Here is a 10,000-nt window from a genome sequence, read left to right as displayed (position 1 = left end):
CACATCCATTTGAGTCAATCGTGATCATACTTACACAACACATCAATTTTTCCTTCTGTGTCGAGGATTTCTTTCACAGCTTTGTTGACTGACTCGTCGCTGCACACATCCATTTGCTTGATTATCAACGTATCTCCAAGATTTTCCTTTCCTTTGTCCTCCAGCTGTCCTTTCTTTGCCAAATTTCTCATGGTGGCGTAAACCTTGAAGCGTTTCTCGTCATCTTTAGCAAGATACACAGCGGTGGCGAGCCCAATGCCGCTAGAACAACCAGAGATCAACACGATTTGAGGAGCCATGTTCTTGTTTGTGCAGCTAATGTCTTCTGTTATGGGATTATAATGTGACAATTTGAAGTAGCAGTCACTCATCTTGTCAAAAAGCCATTCTCTCCTATTCTCGTGTGTCTTGACAAACACGAGTGATTAATTATCTCACTGCATTGTAGTGATCTTGTGTCATGCATGCATGGATAACTGATTACTATTCATTTCTAATTGACGATATTTGTTCGCCAGTGTCTCTGATTCAAATATTGAAAATTAAAATAAAATGTGCTTTAATATTAATAACGCGAAAACGATAATTTAACGTCTTTCTGAACATTTGAATAAAGGTATAATTTCGTAGGAAATGGTCTTCCTTGTCATGAACAACAATTTGGTTGAGAAAGTAAGAAATCTCTTCAAAAGATCGTGAGACGGGAAAACGATGATGATGCGGTCAAATTCATGTTAAGCTGTTTATTTAGGCTCCTTCCCAGCTTCAGCAAACGAAAGAAAATAGTTTATAATAAGCGAATTTTGTTGACAAGGCGCCTGCTCTTGCAGTTAGTCCCAAATGCGGATGAGCTCAAATCTCCTCCGGCACCACTTCTCGGTAGAAATTCCCACTAAGACTACTTCATTCAAGCAAATGTTGTGGTCTGAGTTTAGCTTAGTCGTGATTAGAAGTCATGAATAATGACTACGTATACAGCGCGCGGTAACTGAATTCTTGAAAATTTGGGGGCGAAAGCGAATTGTAGGAACAATATTTTACTTGCGAAAGAAAGAGAGAAATGACCCTCGCACTCATAGCAATTGTCCCTAATGGAGTCCCGAGAAATCCAGGTGGCTCCAACGGGATTCGAACCCACGACCTATGCGAAGTCGGTGCAATGCTCCACCAACTAAGCTATGAAGCCCTACAGTTGAGAGCAGGTCAATTTGTATATGTTGGGCTCTTATGTTCCCGTGAAAGGATTCAATGAAAGAAATGTAGATAATGAAGTAGTGCGGGCTACATGTATTCGAATCCCTTTGAACCTTAATTCTTTGGATGTCTGTTAAAGAGAATTGCTTAAGTTGTCCAGATAGTAAGTGCGAGGATCAAATCTCTCCTTCGTCTGTAGCCTGCACTTCATATATCTTCATTTTTTCAATATTTCACCGCATCACTTTTAATTACGAAGTTCCATGCTTTCTTTACTTAATATTTCAATTAATGCAAACAAAAACTTCTATTTAAAGTCTCCGAAAAGCTGGGAAAAATCTACTATTGTTTTCAAGATAAACACGGAAAATGAGATCCAAACGCGGCGAACGGAAAAACAACAGGCTGAAACATTTGTCATACTAGAAAGAAAATGGGGACTTTTTTTTTAATGACAGTCAGCAAGTCGGCTTTTTTTTCCTTTGAACTTTAATATTTATGTTTCAGTTATTCCCTTGTTCTTCGATCTTTGGGACTAGAGTAATGACACTTCCCGGCGGGAATGCTTCAGCGGCGTCCTGCCCCACCTTTTCTCAGAATTTTAACATTAAAAAAAGTTAATTTTTGGCCTGATACCACATGAAGAATGAATATGAGATGACCATCCCTGGCTATGATGCGCATGCTCATAAAGGTCCACTTTTTTATGGATCTCTACTTGCATAAAATACACCACATTCACTCGCTATTCAGTTTTTAAGGAATCTCTACTCCTTATTTCAACATGATGGGTCATATCAAGGACTCTTTTGTGATTATAGTCTTTCTCAGAGTTGATATCCTGTTTTTCCTTTAATACCCCACCAATAACTGCAGTTAAACGCAACAAACGCAATTGCTTGCTTAATATCTAGAAAAGAGTTCACCCCTCGAGTGATTTGCTAGGGGGACCAAAGTGGTCGCCATTTCTCTGACCAGGTTTACCAACCCAGTGGCAGTAACATGGAAGGACAACCAAGCATACCAGGCATAAAGATTTTTTTTGCTTATCATATTGCAGAACAAACATACGTCGACTTTCTGTTTTCTTTCAAGACCCAAACTTTCTCTCGTAGTATCACTCTTTGTTCTTATGTCTTAAGCTTTACTCCTTTCACAAAATCAGCATACCTACTTTAATACAAGCCACATGATTTCGTTTAGATTTTCTCGCCAATTATTCATCTAGTCTCCTTACCTGTTGACTTGCGATTCTGTGATGTTCATAGATTCATAAAATGTCACATTTCCATAATTTCGTGAGAGGAAAAGTATTCACGAGGCAACTTTTTCAAAGACGTGTTTCGGCATGACTCATGCCATAATCAGTTTAATGCAAATTTGTATTCTTTACAGTCATCTATACGCTCCTTTTTGTCCAGTAGGAACCTTTCTCAGTTTTAAGAACCTTCAGGCTGAGATTAACCAAAATTATAAGAACATACCAAGGCTGAATGTCACTTAAATGGGCTATGTCACGCAAAATTTGCAATTCCATGAAACCCAAAATGCCCAAAAAGTAGAATGAAAACCGTCATTGCAATAACCACGTAAAACCGTTGAACTACATGAACGAAATGCAACAAAAGGAATGAGAGCATGGATAAACACAAATGGACAAGACTAAAAGGGGTTGCATTTGGGTTATCTTTAAGAACGTCAGCCCGACGTTTTTCGAGTTTATGGCAAATCGCCTGGGTAATGGCCGTTTTTGCTGAGAATTATCCTGTTTGTGATATAACAATAACTTTATCAGTAATATAATTCTACATTACCATATTGGAGTTTTAATTTTCGTGAAAAACGAGAGATGTCCCATAAACACCACACAAAAACGTGACATAGCCCCTTAAGAACGTCGATTGCTTGGCAGAAAATTGTAATAGGTGGTTTTTCATATTACGTGATTGCCACCATGTTGGTTAAAGAAAACAGATGATCTCTCATTAGCTCCTTCTGTCCTTTCGTTGTACATTACATTATTATCTGTGTCTTTAGCAAACCATCTGAAGATTTCTTTTGTATCAAAGAGAGGAGCAAACCTGTCGATACGCAACATATCCTCTACCTCTGAAATGACGGTTATCGACAATTCCTAATTTTCTCTAAATTGACTGTTATCGTCAATTTAGATTACTCTGTCCCAAAACTTGTGGTAGCAGATGAAAAAGAAAAAAATAAAGTTCCATCACTGGACGGGATTTGAACCCCAAACACCCACTACAAAAGAACTGGCTGACAACTGGCTGACAACTGCACCGATTTTTTGCCAGCACTAATTGGTCTATATAAAATCAAGTTGCGTTGAACAAAATTTCCACGGAAACTTAAATTAAAATTACTGTGATAGTACGTAGCCTGAATCAAAACAAAAAGAATATGGTATATTTTATATGATTCCACAATAGTTAAATAGATTTCCAAGGTAATTGCAAGCAACATAGACTTTCATGGCTGGTTTTGTTGAGAAAGATAGCGTTTGTTTATAATGTCCACTGATTTATTTCCAGTGGGGTCAACTAGCTTGGCAGCCACTTCTAAAGATCCAAATTTCTCGTTTGTTTGATACCGTAGGTCACATTTTTCCCCAAGAATGATTTCTTTTACATACTGGGCAACCTCCTCACAATCTTGCATGCATCTTTCAACCTCCATTTTGACATTCGTTGTAACAAGCTCTATCATGGTTCTTGTCTTCGGGTCAGCGGCAGGTGCCTCCACGCTGTTTTGGCACCAGTCCTCTGCCTTCGGTATTATCATAGTCCGCACCGGGCCTGGTTCCAACAAACAGCACCTACCAATAAGAAAGGCACATGCGCACGTAAAATAACTTAAGAACGTTTATGTTAATTTTTTTTTTCTTAACCGAGTTAGTCTTTTAATATCTTTCCATCCAAACTTAACACAGTGCTTGCAAGTCAGACCATATCGCAACCATTGTACGTGTCAGGCCTAAGACCACACAGGTATCGACGGAATCTCGATTCCCGAGCTCTTATCTTTTGCGCGAAGACATGAATTTAGAGGTTTTTATGACGACAGATAATAATTGCTTTTTGCCATAATCGTGAAAGTTGAGTCGCATACGATGAAAAAATGATCAGTCATCGCGTGCGACTCAATCTCAACGAAAGGAGCAAACTACCAATGATCAGCAACTGCCACGAAACAAAGGAAGGCGTATAAAGGAAAGAGCTTGCTATGATACTGATCAAAAGGCTCTTAGTTACCGCTTTCACAACATGGCCAGGGATTTTGTAGTCAGGCTTGTTTAGATCAGTCTCAAAGGGAGTAATTATTGAGACAGGTAACTTTTTGTATCCCCGTAAACGAGATCCCAACCTTTTTCCGGAAAAAAAATGAGCTGAGAAATTAACGTTACAGGGCACAGGATAATACTAGCAGAGATATGAGGACTCGTCATGCTAAAGGTTCCGCCGTGCATTATCACTTTTCCCAATATTTGTTCTTATTTCTGAGACGGTGGGGGGACTAACCTGCCAACACTCGCTTACTTATATCATTTCTAATCATAACTTTTCTCTTTTTACCTAATGTTAAAGTGTTGCATAATTGGGGCTATGCTTTCTGTCAGCCCTTCAATGGCAAATTTCGACGAGCAATAAATCTCCACGAAAGGAACTCCCACAATTCCATAGTGACTACTGTTGTTAATGATGACGCCACTCTGCCTCGCTTTCATGCTTGGAATCACTGCTTGGATTAGTCTCAGGGCGCCAAAATAGTTGACCTCAAAAAGCTCCTTGACCATTTCCATAGGAACAAACTCCAAAGAAATACCAATTATCCCAATACCGGCGTTATTGACTGTGGATTCGAGAAAATACGGTAAGTCTCAGTGCAATCAGGCTAAAAAAACAACAACAAAACAAAAGCCACACATTACGAATATTTTGAAGATTGCATCTGACGTCACAGCGGCCATGTTGGTGTACAGGACAATGCAGTAAAATGTCTTTTGGGAATTTGACTCTATTATTATGCAAAACGCGCGGGGCCATTTTCTATTGTTTTGTACACCAACATGGGCGTCTCATCACGTGGATGCAAACCAAGAATACAGTGATTACAGAAGCCCATGACTAGAAGCGAACAACAGTCCTATATTCCTGTCACGGCGTTTTTAGATGGGATTTTCCGAAAACGAGAGAGACTCTTGCAGGAGTTCTATGACCAATCACAAGAAACTACCTTGACGTCATAGCGTCACCGAACTGGAACTGCCTTTTTTTGTTTTTTCGTTGTTTGGCGGAAAGAGTAGTCTAAAAATAGATCGGTCTGTGAAGAGGCCGTGGCATAGGCGTAATATGACAGTTATTTGCTTCTATTCATGGATTCCTGGTGATTATCATTATCATTAACTCTAATGTATTCGACATCACTTTCTCATAAGCTATTTTCGCACGAGCTGGTCGTGTACCGCTTTCTGGGTCGTTTGGATTGTCTTCTAAATTTCTGATCATATGGCTTTGTTGACTGGCTTTGGGCTGTAATACACTCGGGGTCTTTCATTCCTTCCTTCTTATCCAATTAATAAGTAATCTCACTTCGATGTATCTTTCAAGAGATTTTTCTCCATGGTCAAATTACTTCTGCACAACAAGATTGATAACATATGTTAAGTCACGTGGCAGCAGTAAATTCCAAGACACGTAGGCCCAACAGTTCTCTTTTCAACGTTGCTTGCAATTAGACTTCCATTTATAGTAGTGCTTCTCTATTTGTAATAGCAAGTAAAAGGATGAAATTTCCATTTTAAGCCTGGAGATAGAGGATATTAATTTCTCTTCGAATGTTGAAAAATATTTTTCAACACTCCAAGAGAAATTTCGTATCTCCAAGTGGCCATGTAATATTCTATTTATTACATAAACACCAATGAAATACTAAATCATTTCATGAAAAACAGCGAAAGGCGTGATTTTCATATTTAACCATAGCAACAGTGATCTTTTCACGAGTGAAAATAACATGTTATCTTCACATGTGAAGTATATCAAGTATATTAAGGTTTGACCAATCTAATTATTATGCATATTTTTATTTGAAGGTTTGACAGCATTATTCCAATGTCTATGAAACTTCGTAGAAAGTTTGTTATCGGTATTTTCATTAATTTGCATCACATTTTGGTCACGTGACCCTAAAACAACTTATAGCGTTTCTACTCTTTACTCGAAAATGGGGAACATTTATACTTCGAAAATTTGAAATCATGGCATTAGTGCAACTGTGCCTACCGAATACTTCCTTTTAATGTGGTACATGTTTGTCATGTCACATGACCTATTTTCCTCAATTCATGTCATTGCTTATAACATGTGAATGTAATTAAAAGGCGGCATGACAAAGCTTTTAGAAGGGGTCATCGAATAATTAAGAAACAAGATTGATACAATGCTGCTGAATGTTCCCCATTTTTTAAGTAAAAAATATAACTGTTATAAGTCAATTTTGGGTCACGTAACAAGAATGTGACACGAAACATTTTGCATGGAACTGAGTTATAACAATACCGATAACTAATTCCCTGCCAAGTTTCATAGGCCCTAGACAAATGCTTCCCCGTCAAATAAGAATATGCATAATAATTAGGCTGGTCAAGGCTCAATTCACCTGAGTAATTTCCATATTACATACGCCTCGTTTTCGTTGGATGTTACCAAAACGAGAATATTAGAATGGTGCATGGGAATTGGAATTTGAAAATGGAAACTTTTTTTAGCGGAGCTCTGCGCGCGCCTTCGGTGCCTTCGGCGCACGCGCGCGGAGCACCGTTGTTAAGAAAATATGGTAACCCATCGACCGTCCGTACGTACGTCCACCCCTCCATGTATGCCAATGTGACCAGTATGCTAGTTTACAGCATACGTCTTTGATAGTGGACATCCATGTTTTGATCAATTGACACCTGTCAAAACAATTGTCCGCTGACCAGTATCACGTGACCATATCGCGGGTCTACGCTCAGAGCCCACCGTGGTCAGTTGCTTTTTCGAAGTGACCGCTGACCAGGTACTGGTTTTCGCTTGGATTGCAGGCTCAACCCAGGTTAACACACCTAAAAATAAACAAGGCTTCATTTTTCGCGCGGTTTCTGTGGCTCGAAGCGGCTACACGGCCATACTTTATTTAAACAAAAGTTCTTTCCCAGTCAGCGCTTTTCGTGTTCAGGTGGAAAACAGTTTGGAAGATGTTTTCTTTCTGCATTTTTCGCTGGTTTCAATCCAGTTTAACATATCATGATATCTGTATCTGTCTACACTGGTGGCTACGCAGTTATTTAGGGATATAAACTTGAAGCTGAGTGTTTATTTTTAATTTTCTTAGAGCTGCTTTTTTCTTTGTATCGCAATTTTTGACATATCTTTAGAAGCTCTGATAAGGTTACAGGTTGCCTGGAAGACCTATGTCTAGAACAGAAACAAAAGGACTGAGCGAAAGAGAACGACAACGACAAAACAGATTACCAGTAATAGCTCATACTTGTTGGAAGAAGTTACTCCACAAACTCATTCCTTGGGCACTAAACCGTTGTTATTTTTACGGATCCGTTATTTAAAAGTGGATGCGTATTTTTAAAAAATGGTTTAATCGGTTTTTCCTTTGTTCAGGAATGAAACTCGAATTTTTATCGACAACTGGAATTAAATAACAATTATCTGTACGATTTTGGACAAAAAAGATAAAGTTGAATTGTTTGTTTGTTTTGCTTTAAAATGCGAGCGAACAAGTGCTTTTTTTAATCCATTTGCCCAGCTGGTTTTCGATGTGCCTCGACAGTGACAAGAAAATTTTGCCCTTTTATGATAAACACGTAATCGAAATGAGTTGTCGTAAAATTGGGGCGACATTTCACTAGCTTGTGTTTTCAGAAGTTTGTTTAAAGCACCTAAACGTTATTTAAGTATTGGAGCGGATCTTGTTTGAAGTTCGTCCTTTCTTGGTTGCATTGTCGTATTTTGCCAATTCCTATTCCAAGCCAAGCTGGCGTGTTTCAATGAAATACATGAAAATGTGAATGATCTCGTTTTCAGATATAAAGTGGGATAAAGTACATCAGTAAAACTCTTTTTTGACCTTGAACTGACAAAGTTTTTTTCATGGCTTCTAATTTCAGCGTGATTCCTATTCGCTGGCTATTGACAGTTGACTCTAAAACGGCCTTTTTCCTTTTCCATTCGCTCGCTAAGGGTGTGCTTGGTTTTTTTTTTTTTTAACTCATGCGGTTCAAAAAAAAATTCATTGCCAAACTGGTGAATTCCAAAGTTAATTGCACTCGAAAAACCGATATCGTATTTATAGTTTCGTGGTTCGTGCGATATCGGTTTTTAACGTAAAGTATACCGTGGAATTCACTAGTTAGGCAATGAATTTTTCTATAGAAGAAAGAAAAGAAAATGTTTTAATTATTAAAGCAGCAACCGAAACATCAAAACGCAGGCAGTATAAGAATAAATAACCAGGGAACTCCGCTTTTAGGCTTGGCTAAATTGCGGGCATTTTTTTTTCAGTGCGATTATCGATATCTAAATCTTTTTTTTCCATTTTACACACTCTTCATTTTCTACACTCCACCTGTCCCACACTCCGCACTCCACGTAATCCAACGAAACGAAAACTTTTCAAATCAATATCGCGCCTTCATCGCGACTCTCCCCTGCGCCTTCGCATCATCTTTACCAAATGTTTTTGAAAAAGCATTTTCTTACATCTAATCGTGATCATACTTACACAACACATCAATTTTTCCTTCTGCGTCGAGTATTTCTTTTACAGCTTTGTTGACTGACTCGTCGCTGCACACATCCATTTGTTTGATTATCAATGTGTCTCCAATATTTTCCTTTCCTTCGTCCTCCAGCTGTCCTTTCTTTGTCAAATTTCTCATAGTGGCGTAAACCTTAAAGCGTTTCTCATCATCTTTAGCAAGATACACAGCGGTGGCGAGCCCAATGCCGCTAGAACAACCAGAGATCAACACGATTTGAGGAGCCATGTTCTTGTTTGTGGAACTATGTCTTCTGTTATGGGAAAAAAATCTAGAGAGTGAAGTAAATAGCAAGTGTGGCATTATAATGTGACAGTTTGAAGTAGCAATCACTCATCTTGTCACCAACCCATTCTCTCCTATTCGCGTGTGTCTTGACAAATACGAGTGAGTAATTATCTCACTGCATTGTAGCGATCTTGTCTCATGCATGGATGACTGATTACTATTCATTTCTAATTGACGATATTTGTTCGCCAGTGTCTCTGATTGAAATAATATTAAAAATTTAAATAAAATGTGCTTTAATATAAGTAAGGATAGTAATTTAAGGGCTTGGTCTGGAAAATTGACATATGAAAAAAGACCTTATTTCGTAGGAAATGGTCTTCCTTCTCATGAAAAACAATTTGATTGAGAAAGTAAGAAATCTCTTCAAAAGATCGTGAGACGGGATAACGAAGATGATGCGGCCAATTTCATGTTACGCTGTTTATTTTGGCTCCTTCCTAGCTTCCTAGCTGCTGTTGCAGTTAGTCCCAAATGCGGATGAGCTCAAATCTCCTCCGACACCACTTCCTGTTTAAAATTCCTTGTCTCGCTGCAAAAAAAACCATCAAAACGATCCATCATCACAAGAGACCAGCGGGAAAGTTAGAGGGTCGCTCTGAGCTCATACTTGGAAAACGTTAACATCACCGACCTTGTAAAGAACAAAGATACATGTGATGAGAAAGTACAGATAATGGAAGAAGC

At 38.6% G+C, this 10,000-nt stretch overlaps 2 protein-coding genes across 2 annotated transcripts in view; both read right to left on the bottom strand.

Annotated features, from left to right (window-relative positions):
- The window catches only part of LOC138024045 (retinol dehydrogenase 8-like), a 19,721-nt gene extending 19,270 nt beyond the window's left edge, over positions 1-451 (bottom strand). The window contains exon 1 of the mRNA XM_068871136.1: positions 35-451. Coding sequence (XP_068727237.1) covers positions 35-371 — 337 coding nt within the window. The 5' untranslated portion in view covers positions 372-451. The remainder of the gene's footprint in view (positions 1-34) is intronic.
- A 2,069-nt stretch (positions 452-2,520) lies between these two features.
- LOC138024033 (retinol dehydrogenase 8-like) lies at positions 2,521-9,459 on the bottom strand. The gene is made up of 4 exons (XM_068871125.1): positions 9,375-9,459; positions 8,989-9,296; positions 4,785-5,061; positions 2,521-4,027 (listed from the first exon to the last, which is right to left on the bottom strand). Exons 1-4 carry the CDS (start codon positions 9,455-9,457, stop codon positions 3,682-3,684), a joined length of 1,014 nt encoding a protein of 337 aa, XP_068727226.1. The 5' UTR covers positions 9,458-9,459; the 3' UTR covers positions 2,521-3,681.
- Between the last annotated feature and the right edge of the window lie 541 nt (positions 9,460-10,000).

Source organism: Montipora capricornis, chromosome 11 (assembly GCF_036669925.1).
Source record: "Montipora capricornis isolate CH-2021 chromosome 11, ASM3666992v2, whole genome shotgun sequence".
Lineage (NCBI taxonomy): Eukaryota > Metazoa > Cnidaria > Anthozoa > Scleractinia > Acroporidae > Montipora > Montipora capricornis.
Note: the sequence above shows the minus strand (reverse complement) of the source record. Positions and strands in the feature narration are given on the sequence as shown.

What these genes read in the sequence shown, in the direction of transcription:
- LOC138024033 (XM_068871125.1), bottom strand. Translation starts at nt 9,457, where the DNA reads ATGCATGAGACAAGATCGCTACAATGCAGTGAGATAATTACTCACTCG. An exon ending in AGGAAAAATTGATGTGTTGT is followed by an intron (nt 5,062 to 8,988) that starts GTAAGTATGATC and finishes TCGAATCCACAG; the next exon opens with TCAATAACGCCGGTATTGGG. An exon ending in ATGCAACACTTTAACATTAG is followed by an intron (nt 4,028 to 4,784) that starts GTAAAAAGAGAA and finishes TCTTATTGGTAG; the next exon opens with GTGCTGTTTGTTGGAACCAG.